This window comes from Leucopleurus acutus (assembly GCF_964270905.1).
Source record: "Leucopleurus acutus genome assembly, chromosome: 6".
Classification (NCBI taxonomy): domain Eukaryota; kingdom Metazoa; phylum Chordata; class Mammalia; order Artiodactyla; family Delphinidae; genus Leucopleurus; species Leucopleurus acutus.
Genome location: NC_139149.1, coordinates 58,554,539 through 58,580,280, shown reverse-complemented (window position 1 = coordinate 58,580,280; position 25,742 = coordinate 58,554,539). Strand labels below are relative to the sequence as shown.

General features: G+C 54.9%; 3 protein-coding genes across 5 annotated transcripts in view; 1 reads left to right on the top strand and 2 right to left on the bottom strand.

The window, feature by feature from the left end:
* Window positions 1-1,324: 1,324 nt before the first annotated feature.
* DLX2 (distal-less homeobox 2) lies at window positions 1,325-3,337 on the top strand (the record flags this gene model as incomplete). Its single annotated transcript, XM_082841040.1, has 3 exons — window positions 1,325-1,736; window positions 2,230-2,414; window positions 2,927-3,337. 3 exons carry the CDS (start codon window positions 1,325-1,327, stop codon window positions 3,335-3,337), a joined length of 1,008 nt encoding a protein of 335 aa, XP_082697166.1.
* Window positions 3,338-15,850: 12,513 nt separating this feature from the next.
* DLX1 (distal-less homeobox 1) lies at window positions 15,851-19,312 on the bottom strand (the record flags this gene model as incomplete). 2 transcript variants are annotated; one of them, XM_082840703.1, is made up of 4 exons in its annotated part: window positions 15,851-16,105; window positions 17,291-17,490; window positions 18,156-18,535; window positions 19,267-19,312. In XM_082840703.1, the coding sequence occupies 3 exons, from the start codon at window positions 18,466-18,468 to the stop codon at window positions 15,851-15,853; spliced, it is 768 nt and encodes a 255-aa protein (XP_082696829.1). The 2 variants fall into 2 exon arrangements, with proteins under 2 accessions (XP_082696829.1, XP_082696830.1); XM_082840704.1 differs by lacking the exons at window positions 17,291-17,490; window positions 19,267-19,312 and having other exon boundaries at window positions 16,029-16,105; window positions 18,156-18,468.
* Window positions 19,313-23,434: 4,122 nt separating this feature from the next.
* METAP1D (methionyl aminopeptidase type 1D, mitochondrial) overlaps window positions 23,435-25,742 on the bottom strand; it is a 78,871-nt gene continuing 76,563 nt past the window's right edge. For both annotated transcript variants that reach the window (XM_082840662.1, XM_082840663.1), the window contains 3 exons: window positions 24,974-25,021; window positions 23,999-24,077; window positions 23,435-23,867 (listed from right to left, as the gene is read on the bottom strand). In XM_082840662.1, the coding sequence (XP_082696788.1) occupies window positions 23,789-23,867; window positions 23,999-24,077; window positions 24,974-25,021 (206 nt within the window). In that variant the 3' untranslated portion in view covers window positions 23,435-23,788. The remainder of the gene's footprint in view (window positions 23,868-23,998; window positions 24,078-24,973; window positions 25,022-25,742) is intronic.

Here is a 25,742-nt window from a genome sequence, read left to right as displayed (position 1 = left end):
AAACAGCGTCCTAAAATGAAAAAACTGTAAAGTAGGGTTAAGTGCATGAGATAAAACTTTTCTGTTTCTGTAAATTTAGCAAGATTTGTAGTATCGAGACAACACTCTCACCAAAGTATCATCCCATTTCCTTTTTCGTAAAAACATGGAATTTAAAGTTAGAACGAACTTTGAAGGCCATCTGGTCAGTCCAACCTAGAGAGGAAATCCCCGGGATCGTTCTTCGGTTGTCAATTAGCCATCTAATACACGTAATTACTCAGTCTCGGTGTCCACATCAGAAAAGTACAAGGGAAAATGCTTTCAAATATATCATTAGCAATACTACCTTTGAATTTATATAGCTTTTCTCTCAAGGAGCAAGGAAAATAGTTTAAATATTATCGAATTAATTGTCCTAATATCCCTGTGGGTTAGGAAGCAGGTATTATTATTATACCATTATATCAATGGACTATGTCAAGTGCCGAGTGGCTGACAACAGTAAATGCCAGACCCTTCGAGGAAAAGCGGAGCTAGAACTGGCCGGGCTCTCCGCACGGCTTTATTTTGATTAATGTTTGAAAGCTGACCTCGGACGTGAAAGTATGAATCACTGGAATTGGTCGACACTTGTACACAGAATGGGTTGGGAGACCCCATTTCTTCTTCTCGGAGGCGAAATGACAGTCTCCGTCTTCACGCCTTCTGTCCTCCTGCCATCGGTCACCCTGATTCCCCGACCCCCCGCCTCCAGCCCCTCGCCTCGCAGCTCACACTCAGCAGCAGCCTGTCTGCACCCACGACCACAGCAGCCGCCGCGCCAGCCCTGTGATTTCCCCCCACACCCCCGCCCCGCGCCCGGCGTTCCGGAGCTCCAGAAGCCTTGTGGCTCGGCGCTTCTGATTGGCCGTTGCTAGGTGACGTCGCCTGAGCTCACGTGACGAGTGTTAAATGCCCACCCTGCGGGAGCCCGGCCCACAGACAATCGTAAAGCCGCTCGGGGCTGCTCACCTGCTCCCACCTCCTCCCGGAGCCCTGGCCAGGCCCCGCCACCCCTGCCCCCTCCACTGCCCGCCCCTCGCCCGAGCCCGCGCTGGGCAAGGCGCCGAGCGGCCCGAGAGGCGGAGAGAGGATGAGGCCGGAGGCAGCTGTCCCGAGCAGTGCACGGTGATCGCCTCCCCCGGAGGAGGAGTTGCCTAGACCATTGCCGCATTTCTTGTTTTCCTCTCCCCTCCCCCACTGTAATTACATTGGCTGCTGGAGGGGACAGGGAGAGACGGAGGAGGCGCCTCGCAACCCCCCTCGCGCCCGCCACCCCTGCTCTTTCCTGTCCCGGGCCAGGATGACTGGAGTCTTTGACAGTCTGGTGGCTGATATGCACTCGACCCAGATCACGGCCTCTAGCACGTACCACCAGCAACAGCAGCCCCCGAGCGGCGGCGGCGCTGGCCCCGGCGGCAGCAACGGCAGCAGCCTCCACAAGCCTCAGGAGTCGCCCACACTCCCGGTGTCCACAGCTACCGACAGCAGCTACTACACCAACCAGCAACACCCGGCGGGCGGCGGCGGCGGCGGCGGCGGCGGCGGCGCTGGGGGCTCGCCCTACGCGCACATGGGTTCCTACCAGTACCACGCCGGCGGCCTCAACAACGTCCCTTATTCAGCCAAGAGCGGCTACGACCTGGGCTACACCGCTGCCTACACCTCCTACGCGCCCTACGGGACCAGTTCGTCCCCGGCCAACAACGAACCTGGTAAGCATAACTTTCGCGTCAAGGGTGCCAAGTCCGTCTAGTTCCTGGAATGGGTGGGATAAAAATGTTTGGGACGGGGATCCATCTGGAGCCCTGGCCTTTCACACTGATTGCTTCCCGCTCTCCTCGCGCCCTTTACCCTCATCAGCTTTCAACTGGCCGAGGGTCACCGGGTACGTCCCTCGGGTACCCGGGTACTCGGCTGGTGGGACCAGGTGGCCTCGGCGGCCGCCTCACAACAACCTCATTTCCCTACCACCTGCTGCTCCTTTCTCCCCCGGTTTGCGCCTGTCTTCCCCTTCCCTGGAGGGGCCGACTCCCGGGTTCGCTGGCGGCGCGGGTCCGCGCGTTGCAAAGTTGTGCCTGAGCGCCGCGCAGCGTCTCCAAGAACCCGCCTCCCGGCTTAGGCCAAGTTCCACGCTGCTCTCCCGGCGGGCGGGGAACTCCTGGGCTCCCGCGGTTGCGCGGTTCTCACGATTCCATTTTATTGCAGAGAAAGAGGACCTCGAGCCTGAAATCCGGATAGTAAACGGGAAGCCAAAGAAAGTCCGGAAACCCCGAACCATCTATTCTAGTTTCCAGCTGGCGGCTCTTCAACGGCGTTTCCAAAAGACTCAGTACCTGGCACTGCCCGAGCGAGCTGAGCTGGCGGCGTCTCTGGGCCTCACCCAGACTCAGGTGAGGGCTCGCGGGCTGGGAGGCACGAGGAGGGCGCTGGCCTGGGATGGCCAGGAAGCAGGCAGGTTTAGGACTATGTTTTTTTAAAGTATTTTTTATAGTACTTTTAAGGATTTCGAGGCCCGCGCCTTGGGCGGCCTAAACTTCCACGCCCGAAGGTGAAATCCCCCAGGGTGCCACCTCGTGTGAGAAAAGGATAGGACGGGGGTGGGCAGAAATCCGGTAGCAAGTTGTCCTTCCGCGTACTACTGATTAAGCGGGTAAAACAAGTGGCCCTCCTGACTCCCTCCGCTGTCACCATCACCTAAGTGCACACACATCAGCTCTCTCGGGTTTTTTGAGAATACCTCCCATTGGAGCAGGAACCGACAGACCCTCTGAGGCCGCGGCACGTGATCGGCTTACCTGACCAGGGTATCCACCTCTTAACCAGCTGTCTTCCTAAGCTTCCTCCCCTTCCCTGCCCCAGGCCGAGTTTCCTCCATTAATGCTCAGGTCCCTTTTCCACAAAGGTCAAAATCTGGTTCCAGAACCGCCGATCCAAGTTCAAGAAAATGTGGAAGAGCGGTGAGATCCCTTCGGAGCAGCACCCGGGGACCAGCGCCTCGCCACCTTGTGCTTCGCCGCCGGCCTCGGCGCCGACCTCCTGGGACTTCGGCGCGCCGCAGCGGATGGGGGGGGGCGGCGGCGGCCCGGGCAGCGGCGGCAGCGGCGCGGGCAGCTCCGGCTCCAGCCCGAGCAGCGCCGCCTCGGCTTTCCTGGGCAACTACCCGTGGTACCACCAGGCCTCGGGCTCCGCTTCGCACCTGCAGGCCGCTGCGCCGCTGCTGCACCCGGCGCAGACCCCGCAGCCGCACCACCACCACCACCAGCACCACCACGGCGGCGGGGCCGCCCCGGTGAGCGCCGGGACGATTTTCTAACTCCCGGAGACTGCGCCAGAGACTGAGAGAGCAGGGACCAGTTATCCTTACTGCTCATCCCCAGAGCCATAGGGTCCCTCCGGCTGGCCCGATGATGCCACCCGCCGCTCCCGGAGGTGGCGGCCCAGGATGGCCTACCCCAGGGCCGGGGCCACCGCGCGGCCAGGGACTGGAAGGCGTCTTCTCGCGCCACGGGCTCCTCTCGGAGAAACCCGGCATCCGCGGGAGAAACCCTGCCAAGGCCGCCTTTCCGACCTGAGCCCCGCCTCAGACTTGCCTCCCCTCCCCTCCCCTCCCCGCCCCGCCCGGCGAGGCAGTCCGGCGCCTTTTTCGCCCCGGGCCGCGAGCAGAGTCCCGGAGAGGGACGCCTGCCCCGCCCGCGAGGCTGCCTGGGCCCTCTGAGGCTCCTTTCTCCTTGCCCGCCCCCAGGCTCAGCTCCTGTCCTCTGGGGTTATTGACCTCCCGGTCCTGCCGGCCTGCCCTCCCCCCGCCCCGACCCCTTGACCCCGGCGGCCCGCCGCTTTTTTTCTGCCCTGCTGTTTCCAGCCGTTGGAGCCCTCGTCCCTCCCCCGCCTTAGCTCTCCTCGCAGGAACGCTCCCTCAGCTCTCTCCTCATCCTTCACCAGTGGAGTTTTTTTATTTTTATTTTTTTAAAAGTTTAGGTGCCTTTGCGGATGACCTCATTTTGATGTTGGGGGAAAAAATGATTTTTTTAATATGTGGACACTGCAAAAAAATGTGTTTAAATTATCTTTTTTAAAACCTATTCAGGATTATTAGCCTGGACTTCGATATAGCGTTTGTAAATAAAGGTGTCTGTGCAGATTTTCCCACTGATTTATTTGTATAAAAATACTCATCTTTTCAGACTTTTTTGTAAATCCCCACTTGTGAAAACTGCGGTTTAGCAGTGACCTCAGCAACCCCTCCGTTTTATTTTTCCCTTCGAAAAATGTTCTCAGTTTAACTAAGCTACTGATTTGGATTTGTTTTATCTTATCCTAAAGTCTTTGTTCTTGAAATGAAAGGTATTTTGGGGTTATTTATTATGAAAACAACATGCTCTTAATGTTGATTTTACAATATGAAGAGATTATTTAAATAAATTATTGTTTTCATTGGATGTGTGCGCTTTTTCCTTGGTGTCACGACCTGGAAGCTCGAGCCGCTGCCCAGGCGGGGAACTAGGTCAGCCAAGAGTGACATTTACATCTGTCGGAGGCTGCGACTTGCGGAGAGGTGCGGCGAGGCGAGGACCCGCACTCTCAGCGCAGGGCTGCTGCGAGAGTTCACGCTCTGCCCGCATCCGTGTCCCTGCGCGAGGTTCGCCAGCTCTCGGCGCGGTGAGTCACTCAGCGCCCGGTGGCTCCAGCCTCCGCCCGCCCGGCCCCTTCGGCGCCGGCGCCGCAGCCCTGCTCCTGGGAGGTCTCAGCCGCCCCCGCGCCCGAGGTGCAGGCAGGGCAGTACCTTCGAGCCGCCGCGGGGAACCTGCCGAAGCCGAGGTCTAACCCCTACTTTGGGCCCTCCCCACTGTTTGCCCTGCAGCCCTTCTGGGACTGGCTGAGCTGAGAACTCAGTGAGTCACCCAAGGCCCTCGCGAGACTCTGGAAGGCAGGGCGACCCTGGGCACACAGGGCTGCGCTAGCACACATGCAATCACACACTGACTCGCACAGTCCCATCCATACTATCACATATTGAATCACACTTACACTCCTACACAGAACACCGACAAAAATTCATGTACATTCGCACGGAGACCGACGCACAGTGCTGTGGATTCGGCGTTGTTAACACCTCACGATCTCGAAGGGGAAACGTCCATACATGATTCAGCTCTGCTTTCCACATTGGGTCCCACATAACTAGCACCCAGCTTTGGAAGTGACCCTAATTTCTGGCATTCCCTTCAAAGGCCAGGGGTAGGTGGGTAATGCAGTCCTGAACCAAAAGTCTTTTTCCTTGAAAGCGCTGGGGCCTACAATTGGAAACGTCTTGGCTTCAGTCACAAACTGTGTGACTTTAGGCTACCCACTTAACCTTTCTGTGCTGCAGTTTGCAGATCTGTAAGATGGAATCAATAATAACAGATATCTCAGAGCTGTGAGCCTTTAACAAGGGAATGACAGTGTGTGGCACCTGGTAAGTACTCAATAATTTTGCTTAGTAGCATAGAGTTTTATCCCAATGCCCCCAAATAGTGAGGGCATTGGGATAAAATGCCCTGCAATTATGAGGCCCAGAGTTACCCAGAGGCCTTTCCAAGTTCACCTTGTGTGGAAGAGCAGCATTCTAGGGCATTCTAGGGCTGGGAGAGCTCTGGCCCCTTCCTATATGAGAGGCTGAACCTTAGCCATCCCCTCTGAAGCGACCAGCGTCTACTGGAGAGGAGGTTGGGGCAAGCCAGAGAGCCCAGTTTGCCATATGTCCTCTAGGATGGCTATTCAGGCCATCCTTTTTGTGTGTCCTCAACTAATGTCTGCCAAAAAACAGACGTGGGGGACTTCCCTGGTGGTGCAGTGGTTAAGAATCCGCCTGCCAATGCAGGGGACATGGGTTCGATCCCTGGTCCGAGAAGATCCCACATGCCGCGGAGCAGCTTAGCCCGTGTGCCACAACTACTGAGCCCAAGTGCTGCAACTACTGGAGCTTGTGCTCCGCAACGAGAAGCCACCGCAATGAGAAGCCACCGCAATGAGAAGCCCGCGCACCGCAACAAAGAGTAGCCCCCGCTACCCGCAACTAGAGAAAGCCCACGTGCAGCAACGAAGACCCAAAGCAGCCAAAAATAAAATTAAAAAAAAAAAAACAGACGTGGGACAATGGTGACTTTCTAAGCATCACTGAGAGGAATTCTCACTTTTCTGGCCAGATTGTTTTGAGGCCTGCATTGAATCTAGTTTACAGCAGAGTATGGTCCACAGAGTTGGGGCTCTGGGGAAGGCAGGGAGGCCATTCAGTCAAGTGTCCGTTCGAATTCCTGCAGTGTTTTCCCAGGCTAGGGAAGCCTGGGATGAAGCTCATTGACCCCATGATTCTGACTTCCCTAAGCAGTTGCTGCCTAGCAGACCCCCATTCCTGCCACCACTCCCGCCCCAGCTCCAAATTTCGTGGTTTTCTTTGAGTGCCAGTAGTTGGTGCCAGCCTTCTTTCTGCGGTTGACTGTGCCCTCCCTTCCTTTGCGCGCACTCCCCTCCCCCTCCTGAAACCAGCGAGGAGAGACGGGGCAGTAAATTGGCTGGTGTCGAGGATCTGCAGCAGACAAGATGATTAAGAGGCCTACGCCGAAGCGCCCGGGGCAGGGAATGTCAGCCCAAGTTGGAATCACGCAACAGGCCTTGGCATGAGCGAGCCTGGGAGCCGGGAGGGCGGGCGGCCCCAGCTCTGGGGTGGGCCGAGGCCCCACAGACTCGCCGGAGTCACCGAACCTGGCACCCGGCGGCGGCGGGGTCGGGCCGGGCCAAGGCGCGCCTTTTCCCGGGAAGCCCTTGAAGCAGAGAGCAGAAGGGTGCAGGGGCCAGAGGAAGGGGGCGTTTCCGCAGACAAGGAGAAGGGCAAAGAGAAGGGAAAGAAGGATGCACCTGGGTCCCAGAAGTAAGGGGGCGGGGAGGAGGAGGGGTGAGCGAGGGGAGAAACAAAGCCTGGCTGGGGGAGGAGGGGGCAGGCTCCAGCCCCGCCGGGGGCGACGCGCTGGCAAGTCCTTCTCAGTCTCGCGGCCCGCTGGGAGACGCAGAGCCCTGTGATCAGCCCGCCGCCGCCGTGCAGACAAGCTCCCCCCGCGCCCGACTGCACTCCCCAAAGCGCGAATGAAAAATGGAAATGGGAAGCAGCGATCTCGGCTCCCTGCACTGGGAAACCAGCCGCGCTCGGAACACACATAAATCTTCATTGTAATCTCCTTCCATTTGCTCGCGTGAAATATCAGGCCAGAGACAGGATATGACAAGAGCTGGGAAGCAGAGGGAGGGAAGACGAAGAGTGAGGGGTGCCCGGTTCTCTCCGCTCCACCCCCTGGCAGTGTTGCTCGGAACTCCGGCTGAGCACTGGCACTGAGGTCCAACTCCAGTTGCAGGCACTCCCGGCGAGCCCGAGTCCCCTTGCCCCTCGCAGTTCCCCTCCCCCACCCACCGTACCCCCGCCCTGCGCGCGCTGCGTCGCGGGCCACCCCGCCCCGGGTGCTTCCAGGGTGTAGACACACACCCCCTCCCGCGGGCCCGAATTCCCGCCGCCCGCCCCGCCACTCCCGGGCTGCGGGGGGGAGGGGCGGGAGGCAGGAAAGAAAGGGAATGCATCCCGGGCCTAATCAGCGCGGCTGCAATGTGGGACCATTTAGGAGGCTTCCCCTCCGCCTTCTTTCAGGATTACTTGTGAAAATTGTGAATATCCGTCCTGTGTAAGGATTTCCGAGACTAGTGGGGAGAGTTTGGGGGAAGTATCAGGTTTGATGGGGGCGGAGAGAGGGCTGGAAGACTGGAGCTTTGTTTACAAACAGTCCTTTGGTAGAAGGGGGAGCGGAAAAGAGGGGTAAAAGGTCCCGTGAAGGAGAGTGATGTCGGGGAGTAGAAAGACCCCCTTACCTTTCTAACAAAGATGTCCTCACTGACTGTAAAACCCAGGAGCAACTCCCGCACTCCCCCAAACACCCCCTCCCCCGTCCCCGTCCCAAGCACTTGCTCAAAAGTCACAAGCCGGGTCTTTTCCCTCTAGGGAACAGCGATCACCAGTCGCTTAAACCTGTTGGGGGTTAGAGACCTCTTTAAGAATGAAACTACAGATTCTCTCTTCCTCCTAAAATACTGGTTCCTTTGCATTTGACTTTGGGGTCCCCGCAAGCCGGTGGGTGGGACGCGATGCTGCAGTCTTGATTACGCGGGCCCCTGGCCGGGTCTGACTAGGCTCTCCGGAGACGGGCGGGCTCTCGCAGGGTCGTGATACCCAAAACCGCCCCAGGGAAGCCTCCCTCTGCATCTGGAATCTGCCCCCAAGCCTAACCCGCTGCCCAGTCTCCCACCCCCCAAACTCAAAGGCGCGGGCGGATTCGGAGGCCCCCGCTACCCTCTGAGGCCCCCCTGCCGGGAGTTCCCCTCGCGGGGACGGGTTTGGCAGTGATTGCCCCATTACAAGACTTGACATTCCGCCCTGGGGCCTGGGGCCAGGCGATGCCGCGGGTAGGCTGTGTTTAACGAAAAGAGAGAGCAGGCAAGTCTTGGAGGAGCGGCCATTCCACCTCCACGTGAGAACACAGGCAGAGTCTCTAGATAGACCTTTCTTTCTCCGGCCGCCTCCGCTCCTCTCCGTCCTCCCGGTCGGGCCAGACCGCAAACACTGCAGTGTCTTAGCAGTTTGCGGGCTGCGCAGCGCTCCCAGGATTCTCCGGAGGCCCGTTTTGGGAATCCTCGGGAGTCCTGGTGCCACTGGCTGCGTCCCGGGTCCGGTCCCGCCAGCGCTAGGAGCTGGAGGGCGGAGACCGGCGGTGAGGTTTGGGCGCGGAGCCCGGGAAGGTGGAGAAAGGCTCCCTGTGATGGGTCGGGACTGCGGGCCAGAAGATTAGAACTCAGGGGAAAGAGAAAAGGCGAAGGAGAGGGAGGGACTGGACTTGGAGCGCGCCGGGGTAATCACAGGGGGCCGACTCGGGCCCGCACAGAGCAAACATGGCGGGCTTACCCCGCTCCCGCTCCTGCCCTCCTTTTTGTGGCCCAGGAGGCTCAAATACCCTAGAGATGAAATCGTCGCTCACGGAACAATGGCGACTTCTGGCCCTGGAACCCGACCGAGTCCGGGCTGCTCCGAGCGGTGGCCGCACTTCCGTAGGCTTCTCCAGCCCGGAGCCGCAGCAAGCCCCCCCCACCCCGCCCCGGGGCAGCCCCCGCCCCGCCCCATCCCTCTGCGGCCCTGGCCTTGGCTTCTTAAAGTCGCAGGCTGTCTCAGTGCCCGAGAGAAGCACCGCCCAAGTGGGGAATGGGTGTTTCTCGGGGGCGCTCTCTCTCTGCGGTGGAGATCAAAGAAACGCCTAGGAGTTCACGGGGCGGGCCCCGAGGATCCTCAGATCCTTCCCACCTCTTCCTAAAGCTTCCCAAAAAGCAGGTTGGTGTCCGCCGGCACTGGGCGGCACTCTGTCTAGGGGTGATGACCGCCTCACACCAGCTCCTCAGCCAGCTACCCCCACACCCCACCTCCCGCCCCCTGGACTAGGCCTGCAGATTCCAGGGCCCTACTTGGCTGCACTTTGGAGGGGGGTTGCGAGAATACGGGAAAGGGGCCGAAGGAAGGAGGAGGGGAGAACTGGAAAGAAAAGAAACAGAAGAGGTGTTGGGAGGAGGAAGGGGGGTGGTCGGAATCCTGCTCAGGCACTTTCTTGCTTAGTTGCCGCATTTAGGGTCGGGGTCCTGGGCCTCTCAGGCATCCCAGCTGGGGCCAGCCGGCACGCGGGAAAAGGGATTCTCTTTTCCCGCAGGAGAACAGTGAAAATTTGCCTTGGGTGGCCAATTTTCTCATTTGCCCCATTAAAAGAAAAAGCCCAAGAAATTCAATTAAAGCCACCCTGGCCAAGGCGCTATTTGAGGCATGAATGTCTCCCCTAAAGCTGCAGCAATCATGTGGCATTAGACACTTCCGGAATCCTATAGCCAACCTGAAAAATCCCAGACCCCCTTTTTCCCTAATTTTTGCTCTGATCTGTAATTTTATCCACATTTGCACTAGTTTGAGCATTCTGGCTCTCCCATCTGAAAGCCTGCAATTACTATATAATTCTTCGCAATTTCAGATGTCCTAATATGGACTGTAATTTTTGCGCAAGACAATTTCCTGCTATTTCAAGCATCAACATTGTCAAAGTTGTATGTACATAATAAATGGGAATATCAATGCATAGTTTTTAGCATAACATCTTGACTCCTCGATAATTATATCCGTTCGGAGCCTACGCAGAATTAGCCTGAATTGCATGGTAACTGCTGCTGCTTTAAAATTTTTAAAAATTACTCATAATTTTCCCAAAGATTACCAAGATCTCGAGTGCACAATGTCATCAGCGTAATGAAGAGTAAACATTTATGCTAATAATCTGCAATTTTTTTCATCAGCTATAAAGACAGAGGCTATATAGCCGAAATTTTCAGTCCTATTCTGCAAGCGCAGCGCTGCAAAAAGCCTGCGGCGCTCGGAGGCGTCTGGTCCTGGAGACCTCTTTCCACTCTTTACCTCAGGATAGGAGGATGGGGCTGGGGGATACTTTTTGGTTTTCTGGTTTTGTTTTGCTCTGGTTTGGTCGCTTTTGTATTTCCTATTTTTCCTTTTTTTTTTTCTTTTTTTTTTTCTTTTTTGCCTTTTCTTTCCTGTCATTCTCCCAGCCAAAAGCCGCCTTCGACCCTTTTGATTTGATGTAGCAAAGATTGTGTCCAGATTATCTGAAATTGACACTGAAGAAGGTAAGGGTGGAAACCGGTTTCATTTTTCAGAGGGTTGGAAGGCTGCGCTGCGCCCGCCGCAGCGGCTCCCGCTCCGGGAATAGGAGGGTGGGGGGAGTGATTATGTATGCACCAGCTAATTCTTCCATCAAAACTTCTTGTCAGCGATGTCAGGATTATTTTTTTTCCTTTTTATAAAAACACTTGATGTTTCAGGAAGTGTTAATCCCTGAAGGTTGGGGGATGAGGGAGGGGGTATGAGAGGAGTGGGTGGGGGGTGACAGTTTCTTGAACCTGGGGAAGGCACCCTTTAGAGCCGTTTGCCAGTCTACACTGAATTGGGGTTTGTTGTAGAGCTGGGACGGAAGGAGGGTTTCTTTGAGTCATGGGAGAGTGAGACCCTTACCCTCTCTATTGCATTTGATAGAGGTTTCTATGGCCATGAGGGATGAGAAGCAGAAAAGTCCGCTTTAGCCTTTGATTTCGGGGTGTTTAACCCAGGCGGTGGGATGACAAAAGCTAGAGATTTTTGAAATCGGTTTTTTAAAGATACAGAATGAAAGACATGAGTAGCAGGATAAAAATATATAGCTAGGGGCCTGGATTTCTTCTTTCCTCCTACTTTTTCTTGGGATCGAGTTTCGCAGGTTTTGTATCCAGCACCCAGACCTACCTTTCTTCTGGTGACAAAAATTGACAATTTCTTCAAGGGGAGAGATTTAGTTAATTTCTACATCAAATGACTCTAAGAGTAAATTCATACTTCTGTGCATATAGATGCGGGGGATTCTAAAACTTTTTGTGGCTCTTTAAACTAGTGCAGAATAGGCAAGTCTGGAGAGCCATCTGACCTAGCCCAGTGCAGATCTCAAAAAGAAAGAAATAAAAATAAAACATAACAATCAACGAAGGAACGTTGTGAATTATAAACCTGTTTCCAATGTTGTATTTTAAAATATTGCCTAGATTTAGGAACTTGATTTTTCCATAATTAGACCACTACTAGCAGGGCCACTCAGTCCCCAGCTTATGAAACCCAAGACCAGTGAGGAGGGGGCTGGGGATTGTTGCTTCTGTCCCTCCACCCCCACCCTTACCCCTTTTAGAGCGAGTGTGTGAGAGAAGATATTAAAGAGGTATCTGTTGTTTGGCAATTTTGCTAAGTCTGTCTTCATTACTTCGACGCAGTGCATTTGCTAATTTGGAGGCCCGGCCATTGACAAGCTTGCTTCATACACCTGCAAGCAATTTGCCGGCTCCGGTACCGGAGAATTGCAGAGATGGCAGCTCGCACCTATTTGATTTTTTTTTTCTTTTCTCAATGCACAGCAAATTTGGCTTTCAGTGCGTTATCTCTTTTGTTAATGCAAAAAGATTCCCTGGGCGAAAAAATTGCTCATAATTACCAGAGAGATGGGGAAACTGCATTAGAATAAATAAACCTGAAATTACTGTAATTATGTTGTGTTTGATGGGCCCGGCTTGTAATCAAGAAGAGAATACAGTGAAATGATGCTGACCCTCTTGGGTTTGCAGCTGTACGCGCACTTTGGGGTCTTTTTTTGCAGAAAAGAGTCATTTTGATAATCATTAAGCTGTGTGTAACCTATTTCAGAAGTGTTTTAAAATGAGGTTCACATTTTTTGAACAAGGGGAAAAAAATCCCAAAATTGCATTTTGCCATTACAGACTCATACATAAGGAAAGGTTGTGTTTTCTAAGTGACAATTGTTAAGACATAATATTCAAAATCAGTATTTAATCATTATAATGAGGTATTGTTTAAATATAACCACCTTTAGATTATTCATAGTTTAATTAATATACTCATTATGAAAATCTTTGAATCAGATATTTGATGAACTACTTGTCAGTAACAAGGCAGCATTAATTAGACCTATATTGAGATTAACATTTTTTAAAAGTACAACCGCTTATAATTATAATAGAGCCTAACTAAAGACCGCCTTCGTTGAGCTAAAACTAATAATTTCTCTATTTGAACTGTTAGCATGAGATTATTAAATTAGTATAAGCTAGTATCTCAACGTATTAAAATCCACTTGACCAAACAGATTTTGCCTGTGGCTTCAGGCGTTGGGCCCTGTCTGCCGTCTGGGGTACCAGAGTTGGATGCTTGAAAGAAATCTGCCAAAACCTTCCCGCTAGCAAAGTCACATTTGGCAGGGGAAACCAAATCCAGGAAGGTCCCTGTCCCCGCGCCGGAGCCCAGCCCAGGAAAACAGTTCCCTCTTTTTAGCTTCGACACCCGCCCGCATGCATCCTGGTCTCCAAGGTCCGATCACCCCCCCTTAGCCCTCCAGGTTCTGGGGGCTTGTGGGAGAGGAAGAGCCCCACTCTCAGGCCCAGAAGGAGCCTCGAGGTTCCCCGCTCCATTCCCCACCACCTCCCCTGCTCCCTCCACCATTCCCCCCCTTCCCCTCCCTTTCCTAAAGGGCGTCGGAGAAGCCTGGCGCATCCGATCTTTCACCAGCACCAATTGAAAAATGGGTGATTGTCATAACACAGATCACTGCCTTCCCCTCTCTGCTCCCCACCGCGCGCTGCAAAGGGGCCCCCAAAGGCGGAGCACCAGCCCCCTCGGGAAGCAGTGTCGGAAGGCGAGTTCGAGGGAAGCGGGAATCTTTCAAAGCAGCCCGTCGGGGCCCGCAGCTTTCCTGAGCTCTCTCAGCTTGCTGTGGGGCCTGGGGCTGAGGCTGGTCTGGGGCGCAGGAGGAGGGTGCCAGACTGATGCTAGCGGCTCAGAGCCCACGTTCTTCTGGAGTGTACTGATCAAAACGGTCCACCGGAGGTGCCCCTTAACCGCCTGGCCTTGGGACTTCTGCGCTGGAGGGGGTGGAGGCTTGGCTTGACAAGCTCTCAGGTTCCGTCGAGTCAGCGGAGCCCACCTGCCCCTCCCTCCTCACCTCCGCTTCTCCTAGTCGCAGAGAAAAGCCCGGGGTCATTAGGCAGGAATGGGCCTCTCGTTATGGATGGGCCCGGATAGGTGGGAGTGGCTGTGGAGGGGCCCGGGTGGCGCCTTGGGACTGTCCCCCGGAGCTCACTGATTGATTGGGGGGTAGCGTGACAGACGTGTCCTTCCGGCCCCTTTCCTGCGTCTGGCCTCGTCTTTTCCGCCTCGAGATCCAGCACCCTGCGGGTAAGCAAAAGCCGGGAGGCCAGATCCCGGCGGATTCGAGGGGCATAGTCGGGTGTCTCCACTTTCAGTCTTCCAGGCCCCCTGCAAGGTGACTGTGCGCGGGGGGCACTTACATCTCACAGGGCGGCTGCTTGTGAGCTCTGCTTTCATCTCATTTCAGACGGCCTTCACAGTCCCTTTGGTTCCTGAGTCCTGGCTCTGCCAGGCCGCACCTGTTCATGATTCCCCTTCCCAGGAACCCTTGTCACCGCCCTCTAACCCAGGCAGGGATCAGACCCTTTGGCGGGGGGGGGGGGGGGGGGGTGCAGGAGTTAAGTCTTGAAGAATGGTCCCAGCAGGGGCTTCGCATACCTCCGCCGTTATCCTGCTATGTCTGGAGACCGGAGTCGCTGCCCCTGCCTCATCTGTCCCCAGAGGTGGCAGTCTGCTGCCTGGCCCCAGCACCCCTCACACAGCACACCAGACAGCAACTCTTTCTCGAAACCATAATTTTACTGTCTCGGAGAAACTTTATAACTTATTTACAAAGTTCTTCCCCCCCCCCAAGATACAAAGCAATAAGTTAACATTCTCAATATAAAACTAAACTTTGACATAGAGAACACAAAACACGGTTGATTTCATTTGATCACATTTTCCAAATTTCACAAGAAAAATGTCAAGATTCTCATTTCACAAAGCATCGGGTTTTACAGCCACACACAACAGAAAAAAAGCTAAGCTTGTGCAACATGTTTACAGAACAATAATAATAACAATAATAATTAATAACAATAATATGTACAGCAATTAGATCCTGCACTGGAGACTGTGCACTCAGGGTGGTGACTGGCATTATTCTGTGGTCGAGCCTCTGGGGATTGTTGTAAAGCTGCTTTCGTCTTACTTTAAAGCCCACCGGCATTAGGGCACTGGCGCACCCCTGCACGTTTTCTCTCCCCGCCCATCAGTCCTCTCTCTCCACAAGGGAAGAATTAGGATTCTCCTGCTTAACCAGGCAAAGCGATCAAGCGTTCTTCCCGAGATGAGGAAATTGTGTTGGCTTCATTTCTTTCTCTCTCTCTTTTCTTTTTAAAATAATACGGGACATGTAAAAAATGCAAATCATTCGTTTCCAACCTCTCCATACCAGCGAAGTACAAAAGTTACTATATAAATTAAAAATCACCAGGTCCTCCTTATTCGTTTTTCCGGGTGCGTTTAAAGTAATGGGTACGTTTGGACCCTGCGCTCCTCGCGCCCCACAGAACCGTGAACTGACCGAACATTCAGCCTCAAGCGAAGTCCATTTCTCAATAAATAAAACCCCCTCCCTCCAATTTCCCCCAATCCCCGAACGAGCCACACAGATGGTTAGGCAGGCCCAGGAAAAGGTCCGAAAAGACAAAACGTTCCAGTATCCGGAGCAGGGTGGCCCGGTGGACCAAGCCTCCTCCGACCTGGTGACTTTTTTCAGCGGCCGAAGAACGAGGACAGCGGACGGACGAGAACCTCGACTTCGTCAGCGCACAGATACAGAGCGAAAGGAGACAAGAAACGGACAGGACAGAAAGAGCTTTTGCTTTTTCTACATTGTTTTTTGTTTTGTTTTGTTTTCCTGATAGTCCCATACAGCTGAGCGTCGGCGGTCGGGTCCGGCGGGATCTTGCTGCGGCTCCCGCTGTCTCAGGCCGCTGTGCCTGCGCTTCGAGGCCACTCTGCTGTCACCGCGCGGCCGAGGCCGGGGTTCGGGCAAGGGCGTGGGCGCCAGGGAAGTCGCCGAGCCAGACCGCGCGGCACTCGGAGGAGGCGGCGGGCGTCCTGCCTTTACTGTTCCTTCTTCTTTCCCTCTGGGCCCTTCTCCTCCGGACCCACGGCACGCGGACGGGGCGGATGGACCGGGAGGCGAGAGGGGCCCGGGCAGAGGGAGACGGGAAGGAGGCGGGCGGATGCGGACGCGCAACCTCACATGAGCTGGGGTTGCTGCATAGCTTCTTGGTGCGCCGAGGGGTACCACGACGTGTAGCTGGGGATGTAGGAGCCCGCGCTGCCGCCCGAGCCCTTCCCGGAAGAGGAGTTGGGGTTCCAGCCGGGTGGCACTGGAGGAGAGCCTGCAGACAGCGCCCGGCCGTTGGCCAGCGCGCTACCCTCCAGAGCTGCCCCGCCCTGCTTCATCAGCTTCTTGAACTTGGAGCGCTTGTTCTGGAACCAGATCTTGACCTGCAAGAGCGGACAACAATGTGACTCGGTCTAGGTCCATTGTGCCTACCTTGGTCCTGGGGAGATAAGGGGGCCGTGGGACAGCGAGAGAGGATACCCCGCGGGCCCCTGCCCTGCGCGACCTGGCAGGTCCCTGCTGGAGAAGCATACAAACCCCCCTTCCCCCATAAGAACCGAAGGCTGGGAGGCTCCACCGCGGGCCGCCGGTGGCCGGCAGGGGCAGCTCTCTGAGAGCCAGGGAGCGTGGTGGTGAGCGGTGCAGGGATCCAGGCCTTCGCCTGCCTTGGGACTCAGCCCGAGCCCGGCAATCTTTTGGGGAAGACGCGGAGCCTGCATAACATCGAGGCTTCAATTCCAGTATGAACATCAATAAAAGAACCGAGTGGAGAAAAGAAGTGGAGGAAATTTATTTCCAGTGTGACCCGCCTTCTCTTTGCGCCATCATTTCAGCCCTTGAGCAAGTTGCGGGCTGACTGAGGAGGCCACAGGGTTTTGTTAAACTTTTCATTTGGACTCAAATCCACCTTTCCTTAGCGTCTCCTAACTCTGCTCCAAATCCCGGCCCGGACGTTGGAAACCCGCACCAGTCGTGATCAGAACGCCCAAGGGGTCCCCGGAATCTTAGAGAAACCAGGGAAGGAAGGTTCCATTTCTCCTCCGGGGTCTGGGACTTGGGAGGTGAGAGGGCGGAGGAAAGGATTCCCCCTGCCAGCCCAAACCGGTGAGAAGGCGGAGGAGGAGGGAGACAGAGGCTCGGGCCCAGGCCAGGAGTGATTAGCCACACACTTTAGAGGCAAAGAAGGGATTAACCCCCGCGTCTATTGTTCCAGTTGTTCGGGCACGTGTGACCTCAGAGTCCCCAAACAAAATGCCTAGGGAAATCCTTCTTGTGCCCTAATCAGATTGTCCAGGAACGGAGGGCAGCGACAGAGCCAGGGCAGAGAGAACTGCGGAGGAAGGAGAGATGTTGCGAGAGCCGGGGTGGGACACACACACACACACACACACACACACACACACACACACACACACACACACACACACACACACACACACACACACACACACACACACACCACACACACACACCGACCCCTGACGCCCAGAGAGCAAGAAATGAAGCTGCGGGTGCAGGTTGGCCGCGGGAAGCCTGCGTGGCGCCACAGTGGGGCAGCGCCGAGGTACCTGCGTCTGCGTGAGTCCCAAGGAGGCCGCGAGCTCCGCCCTCTCGGGCAGAGCTAGGTACTGAGTTTGCTGGAACCTGCGGTTCAAAGCCTGCAACTGCAAACTGGAATAAATCGTCCTGGGTTTGCGGATCTTTTTCCCCTTGCCATTGAAGCGCACTTCACCGCCTTCCACCACCGTGCTCTTCTCGGAGTCAGCCCCTGGAGGGACAGCAGAAGTGGGGGCCGTAATTAAGGCGAGGGACTGCCTTTAGTGCGGGGAGCCCAGAGCAAGTGACCGCAGAGGGGTGGCAGAGGCAGGACCAGGAATGAGAACGCTCAAGAAACTCAGAAAGCCAGGGAAGGGTCCCGCCAAGTCCAAAGGGCCCGACCCCGGCCGCTGCAAGCGGTCTGGGGCAGTTCCCAGGCGCGCAGCTCCTGCCTTTGCAGGGAAAGTTTGCTATTTTTACAGGCGGTAGTTGAGGTTTAATTACCCTTAATTGCATACATTGTTTACAGCGCTACACAACAAATAATTACCGAGACTAATAAGTGCACATGTGGGTTTCTGTTTTCCACCAAGGCATTGTGTGCTCGGCTCACGGAGCCACCCAGAGGCCCAGCCAGTGCCAGGGGACGCTCTCGGATTTATCCTTTGCTGGATAGTTGCAAGTTGCGTGGATATATATTTTTTAAATTTCTTTGCTATGACAGGGATTCATTTACTGATACCCAAAACCTTTCACTGCTCCGGCGCCCTCCCCACCCCCATCCCATGTCTCTCTCCTCCACTCCTCTCCCTCCTTTCTCTCTCTCTCCTCCTCCTCCTCTCTCTTCCCCCCCTCCCTCCCTTCGCACCTCTTCCTCTCCCTGGCAGGCGCACGTACCTGGGTCCTCCAGGCGGCTCTGGGCGAGGCTGGCGCTGCCCGGGTAGGACTGCACCGAACTGATGTAGGGGCTGGACGCGTGGCTGCTGACCGAGTTGACGTAAGGGTAGCCCAGCGGTCGGGAGAAGGACGAGGCCGAGCTGTAGGCGCCGTCGGGCTGCGAATGGCCCGCCGAGTGTAAACAGTGCATGGAGTAGTGCCCGTGGGACATGGGAGAAGGAGACATTTGCTGGTTGGGTGGCCCAAACTCCATAAACACCGCCTTGCCCGACACGGGGCTGTTGAGACTCTCTGGCATGGTGGTCATGGTCATCTCTTCTCGCGGGGTCTGGGTGTGGGTCTCTCTCTCCTCTGCTTCCCTTTTGGGGGTCTCTGTGTTTCTCAGGACAGGAAGGAACCCAATTTAAGCGTAACAGGGGTTTTCACTTTCCATTCATAAGAAAATGGAGTTTGTCTCTTTGAAAAGTCTAAGCATGATGCTGCCGAGCTCCCCAAACTCGCTTCAAAGCTTTGACTCAGCCAAGGTCATAAATATTCATGAGCTGGCGGAGCTGATTGGTCCGCTGTCTTGCATAATCACCGGGGATTGGTCCGAGGCGCTCCGGCTCCGCTGGACTAGAGCGGGCGAGGCGGCCCGGCCTCGGGAGAGACGCATCCACACCTCTCGGCCGGGGCTCCTCTGCAACAGAGCAAGCAGCGTGGGGCGCACAATGGGCTGCGGCGTCCGCGCCGGAACCTCCGCGGCCCGCGGCTCATCAGCCTCCCGCCTCCCCGGCGCGCCTTACTTCCCAGAAATCAACCAGTGGTTCTGCGCCGCCGCCCACCCCCTCCTACTGTCCCCACCCTCCGCCCACCCCCAACACCGGGGACCAGGGCAGTTTCTCCTAGCAATCGCCAGCCGGTCCGGTGCAGAGCTAGGGCGGCTCTGGAGCCCGGCCGCGGCCTCCCGTACGCGGAGTCGCGCAATGGGGGCGCCGGAGGCGGTCAACAGAGCGCTGTCCTCCCGAGAGTCTCGTGCCTAGCGCAGCACTCTCCCGGCGGCGCCTCCCTGTCCTGGGTCCGCTCTGCCACATCCCTGGGGGCGGGTTTGGGGCCCTCCGGCCGCACTCACTCACTCGGCCGCCGCGCCGCCGCCGCTCCCTAGGGCCCGCTCGCATTGCTCCAGGCCAAGCTGGCCACTCCAGCTCGAGGCTGCACCGGTCTGATTAAAACAGTGCGCGCGGAGAGCCAGGAACCCGCGCTTCTCCTCCCAGGAAAGGCGACCGCACCGCCCCCTCCCCCCAACACCCACCTCCTGTTTCCCTCCCAACCTTCCTCCTCCTCCCCCCCCCCTCCATTCCCTCTGCGCCGAGCGCCCCGGCTCACTCGCCCCTAGGGCGCGGCACGGAATGGAGCCTAGGAGCTGGCGGGCTCAGTTCTGCTTGAGCCGCGGACGCCAGGTGGTCATTTTCCGGCCTCCTGGGGTCTGGCGAGAGTACCCGGGGTATAGGAGTCCTGGAGGATACCAAAACCCGCAGCAAAACCAGGCCAGTGGTAGGCTCGCTTGTCTGTGTGTGAACACGTCTCTCATTGTCACCCAGGATACTCCTCATCTCCAGGGGTCAAAGCGGGCGCCACTGGGCCTGGGGTAGAGCTGGTGGAGGCAAAAGCTGCCGCGGCGCCTTCTATCTGCTGGGGCGCTAGATACAGAAAAGTGCACAAAAGCCCCCGCCGCCACCGCCACACAGCCACCCCCATGAGGCGTGGCGCGCACCACGCAGGCTGCCAAGGGGCTGTTGGTTCCCTATCCCGCCAGCCCCACGGTGAATCCCATATTACTTTGTTAGGTAATTAGAAAGTGTTGATAATTATTTCTTTCATAATTTAGCGGTGTGACGGGAACAGGGAAATGATCTTGTGAAAGTTCACACGTGCAGATGTATTAGTTACTGATTCATTTGATTAAATGGTAGTCTCAAGTGCTCGGATCCGCAGCTGAAGGCGCCCCATTAGCATAACACTGATGTTTAATTTTCATATGCATAATTAGCCATATATTTAACACTAATAGCAACATGCAGCCTTTCAGCCTTAAACAGCCCAGGGTTTGATCTGGCCTGAGCTGAACCTTCGCCGAGGCACCTTCCCCTTTCTAGAGTGCGTAGTGATCACAGGACAAACCTCTGTAATCAAGCACATTTTGGCAGAGGGAACACCAATAAAAATGAACATTCAAAACAAATTACATCGGTGCTGTCGTTACAGATATTAGTGGAAGGGGCTTCTCTCTTTTAACTTCTGTAGCAGCAGCTGCTGCCCGGGGGAATTCCTCTCCTTTGGTTTAAGGGTAAGATATTGGGGGGCAGAGATATTTCAGGCAGTGTGGTTGGAGCAAAAAATAAAAGCCAAGCAAAACGAAACAGCCAATCCTCCAAACCAATAACGGGTTTGCCAACGTTTTAAAAGATTTTTCCTTCTTTCTTTCTTTTTCTTTTTTCTTTTATCTTCCCCCCCTCCCCACTTAATCGCCGAAGCACACGGTGAGGCTTTGTAGCAACAACCAGCTAATGACTCCGCCACCAGACAACTCCCGGAGCCGTTCCACTCCTCTTGTTTTCCGTGTTGCACTTGTGGTTTTAACTGCTCTTTCCTAGCGCCTGTTTTGGGGTGCGGAGTGCGGTGCGCCCTGCACCGCAGCTGATGCCGCCCGGGCCCCTGGTCTCCCGCGCGCCTCATGGGCCCTGCCCACGTAAGTGATCGCCGCGGCTGGCGTGGGGCAGGGATTGGGACGGAGGGAAGCAAGGCTGGCGATTCCGGCTGCTCAGGGCAAGGCGTGAGGAAACCCGACGGCTGGGCTGCCCTGGGCCAGTTTATTCCAGAGAACTGCAGGGTGGGGGAAAGGGAGAGAGGCGGCCACAGGTCGCGACGGTCTACAGGGCTCTTTGCCGTTCGCTTCTGGTGGGGGGGGAATCCAAGTCTTCCGCAGCGCAGGGGACAGGGCTGGCTCCAGGGAACAAAAGCCCCGCACGGGAAATGGTTTCAGAGCCTGGGTTATTTTAAAAATGAATTGTATCTGGGCGAGGGAGTGCCTACACTCCGGAATTATTTCTTAGCCCCAGAGAAGCAGGTTCGGGGAGGGGTGGCTGAGCCGGGGCCCTCGGGTGCTGAGACGCCCGGCCTTGACTAGCTTCTCCATGTGTGATCTTATCTCTATTCTAAGAGCCCAGGGTGGATCCCTCCCAACCCTCACCGCTAAGGCGACACCTGTTCTGAAACACCGGCTTGCTTAGATCTTCGCCTGTCCCAACTCAGAGAGGCAACAAAACTCTCTCAATTATCCTGAGAGCCCCGGGTTCCGAGTAGGACCTGTAGGAGACACCACAGGACCGGGCACCTTGTGGTGTTAGCAGTAGTCACACGTGGCTGGAATCCCTGCAACCCAGGGTGAGCTTTGGGGCCAATTGAGTTGGTGGGATTGGGGGTGGGGACGTGGACAAGATATTTTAAAATCTGCTTCCAAATTTCAACTTCAAAGCATGTTAAACGGAGTTCATTCTAATTCAAGTTTGTTTCCTACGGAGCTGCTGACGATTGGCTGGTGCTAGTATATACACATATATACGTATCATATTTAAACTTGAGGTTAGTCACTTTAATAAGTGGGATTATAAACCTGTCCCATAAATACCTCCACCTCGGAAAAATTACTGCACAAGCAGCGTGCTATCCCAGTGGCTGGTAAAATTCTGTGGTCCTAATGAAATTATTCTTGGGGAATCTCCGGGTGAACTGATCCGTAGATAAGATACTGGCTAATCGCTGCAATCCGACTAATCTAGGAGAGAAGTGAAGTCATTCTCTGGCAAAACTCTCCCAAGGCTATCTGGGCCTTGTTCCTCTCTAGAAAATTCGGGTTGTTCTGGGGCAGCAGCCTCAGTCTCTAGGCCTTTTCTTGGCCAACTCCCCGGCACCCTAAAGTTTTCCTGTGGGTCTTGTAAATCTTCAACCCCTCCCTCATCTTTTCCAGCTCTCAGATCCACTGGAATCGGAATCCCCTCTGTCCAAATTCTACATCCCTGGGCGCAGAGAAAGGGAGCTGGAAGGGTTGGCGGATGCCCATGAGAACCGAGTTCAGGGAAAGCTTGAACTAGCCACTTTTCCAAGCGCGCTCGTGGGCCTCAGTTTCCTATAACTTTTCCCACACTCTGAATGTCACATAGACGAGCTGGCTCTCCAGTCCTATCACATAGGCCACCTGTCATGGCAATGACAGGTGTCCACATCTCCTTGGTGGTCTGGAGCTGAGCCCAATCTGTGTTTAGTGGATGGCAGCTCTGTAAAACCCGCTTCAGTAGAAACAAGAGTTAGCGCAAGCACTGACGGGTGGGACACCCTAAAACCATGACGGGGTGAAACTACTTTCTACATGGCTTGTTAGAAGCCCAGCCCTTTCCACCTCTGAGCCCAGGTGTGAAGAGGTCCTGAGGAGCGAGCGCTAAGAAAGGCAGGGTACTGAGGGCGGTAATGAGCCTTGGGGGACGCAGAATGTGGACTCTTGGATTTCCTGCTTCTGAAGCAGGTGGAGCTGCTGGCAGGCTGAATCAGGGTTAAACTCGCCAGCTCCAATCCCGACTAACTAGGCCCTTGCCGTCAAAAGTTCCCGTGACTCCTCTTGCCGGGATGCTCTGGGTCTCCAGCGCATTAGCGCGGGTCTGAAGAGGGCCAGTATTGGAAGAGATCAATTTAGGTAGGAGACCCGCCAGACACCGCCCACATCTGGGCGGGTGGGACCGATGCTCCAATTCCTAGGGCAACAAACGGTCTAACTTGCCTTCGTGTGTCGGAGGGAGGGTCTCTCAAATTTAACCTTTGGGATGGGCGCGCGGTGCGGGTTGAAGGCCAGGGAAGAGGAGCCGCACGGGACCAGGAAAGTCAAGTTTGGGGAGTGATAACCCCTGCGGAAGGGCCAGGCCCAGGGTCCAGTGGCAAGGAAATATTTGTAGCTAACTCCTTCACTGGCGGGCTAATCTTTTCATCGCGAAACAGCTATGAAGGGGAAAGAACCGGAAGGGCTGGGGGCAGCTGGCCCCGCGAGCTCCCTCAGGGCTGGCCAATGGGGGGGGGGGGTCCAAAAGGGGGGAAGAAAGAGACTTAAAAAAAAATTCCTAACAGCTAGGCTCGGGCTTTTCTTTCTGCGCGCGCGTGTTAAAAGTTCAGAGACTCAAAAATTAACCACCTACCCTCTTACCCTAGTAACCTTCAGAGACGAAAGAGCACAAGACACAGCGGTTTTAGGAGGTGAAAGCTTTTTATTCGGGCAGTCAAGACAAGGGAAAGAGAAAGCTATGCATTTCTAGGAATCCCTCGTCTTCCAAATGAGGGCGTCCCCGCTCCCTTCCAGATGCGTTTCCCGCGTTGGGAAGCAGAGCCCGGCGCCAGGACCCGTCTTTCCGAAGCCGCACGGCCACATCGGGGCCTCGGATATGAGCTCTCAACGGCCACCAATCCCCACCGCGTTTTCCCAAGGCGCTACTAGGTGCTAGGTAGGTTACTGTGAGACCTGCCGTTAGCCTGTTTCTTCTCAAAGTTCTCCAGCTGGATTTCAGCAATTTCAGAAAAAAGGCGCCGGGTCTCTGCGACCTTTGGGTGGATCCTCAGGCCTCGTGGGGCAGTTTGGTCAGGATCTGCGCGCCCCCCGACGTGATGAGAACTGTGTGCTCGAACTGGGCCGACCTGAAACACACAAGGCAGCGATCAGCAAGCGCTCAAGCGCCTGCGGGGCGGGGAGTAGCAGCTCGCCCTCGTCGTCGGACGAACCTTCCCTTTCTATACAATTTAAAAGAAACCGGGCAGAAAGCAAACACCTTTGATTGTCCAAGGAGACCACAGTCCATGCATCCTCCAGCACTTTAAATTCAGGGGATCCCTCGGTTATAATTGGCTCTGTAAGAGGGAAAATATTTACTGCAGTGATCTAATCAGATTCTTGTTAAACATTGTTTCGGCTGATTAACAAAAAAGAGAATAAAAAGGTTCTCCCCCCTCCCTCCAAGTGCTTCCCCCCACGGGCTCATGTTGTCATCTCGCAAGCGCTGATAATTGATGTGGCTTACATAGTATGCTACAAACCAAACAGTAGGAAGAGGAAACGCTACGGCATTCAAAAATGTTATGAAGTTGCCTAGTTCGTAATTCTTTTTAGAGGAAAAAAGGGCATTTTAATCAAGCCTTAATTAGGACCCTGTGGATAATAACCACCCAAACACCAGTCCCTCTCATGAATACCAGTCAGTTTTTAAAAATATTTGAATTTTTAAAACATGCTCAAAATGTTCATTAATCAGCAAATAACAATTTTCTTATTTCACTCTAATTGCTTCTCCATTAAGCCCCACAGTCAGAAATATGATGCCTTCAGGGTCTTAGGTGATTGGAATTTGGTGGTGACACCAATCACATGATCAGCCAGGAATGGGTTACCAGAGAGTATGTCACTAGCCGACAGGGAGCAAGGGACATAAATGCCTCTAGTTACTGGGTGTTAATGAAAAACAAAAACAAAAACACCCCACAAAACAACACAAAAAACCCAAACACCACAGTACACTGGTAACAGAATTAAAAGGTTGGACGGCTGCCGTCTCCTAAATGTGTTGGTAAGTATCTGATTTAGGAAGATGGGGCTCGAGGATATTATTTAATCAGATTTACTATGCATCTGAATTATTTAATTATGCTGATTGGCTTTATTAGCCCTTCAACTGGACTGCCTGGCCTAGGCCAGCGCCGCTGCTCCCGCGAGGGATCCACTGCTCTCTGAAGAGGAGCTCAGCACTGACCTACGGTGAATGCCATGCCCTCCTCCATGCGTAGATCGCTGTCATTCGCTGTAAAACAAAAACAGAAAACAATGGGTGTGGGGAGCAGGAATGGGAAATGGAGAGGACAGAGAGAAATGGAATTAGAGGGGTTAGGCTACTCAAAAAACATGGTTATCTTATTTATTTTTTCTTTTAGGAAGAAAGGGTGGAGGTTTCTAGAATCCTGGGTGGTAGCTACCACCCATGGGTTAGTAAGCACAGGGCTCAGCCTTTGCATTTTCTGAGCTTGGGGTCAGGGCCCCTAGGAAGGGTGCACCAAGGCTAAGCAAAATCAGCCTGGGTGCTTGAGACACCTGTTGGGCACGCCCTCTCCACTGTCCCCTGGCCACTTGCTCTGAGGTCTCCTGGATGCACTGGGTCCTGGACCTCGCCCTCCACACCTCCAACCCAAAGAGTAAGACATCTTGGGAACTGAGTCAAAGGGAAGGCATGTTGGTAGAAGGCAAGAACAGGGGTGACTTGAAATATTTCCAGGTGTTGGCGCTGGGTAGGCACATGCCTGAGAGGCCCTTTCTGCACTCCAGCCTGGGCCTCTTATGAGCTGCCTCTGGTGGAGCTCTTTGGCCCAAAGGGAGTTCTGACTTGCTGAGTCTCTAGGGATCTTCCAGGGGATGGATTCCAGCCAGTAGTTCCTCCAGGGGCTGCTCCCACCGCAAGCACACAGGTCAAGGCTCTAGGGTCAACTTTCCTTTGGTCCCTGTCCAGGTATGCACCCCCCTTGGGGGCA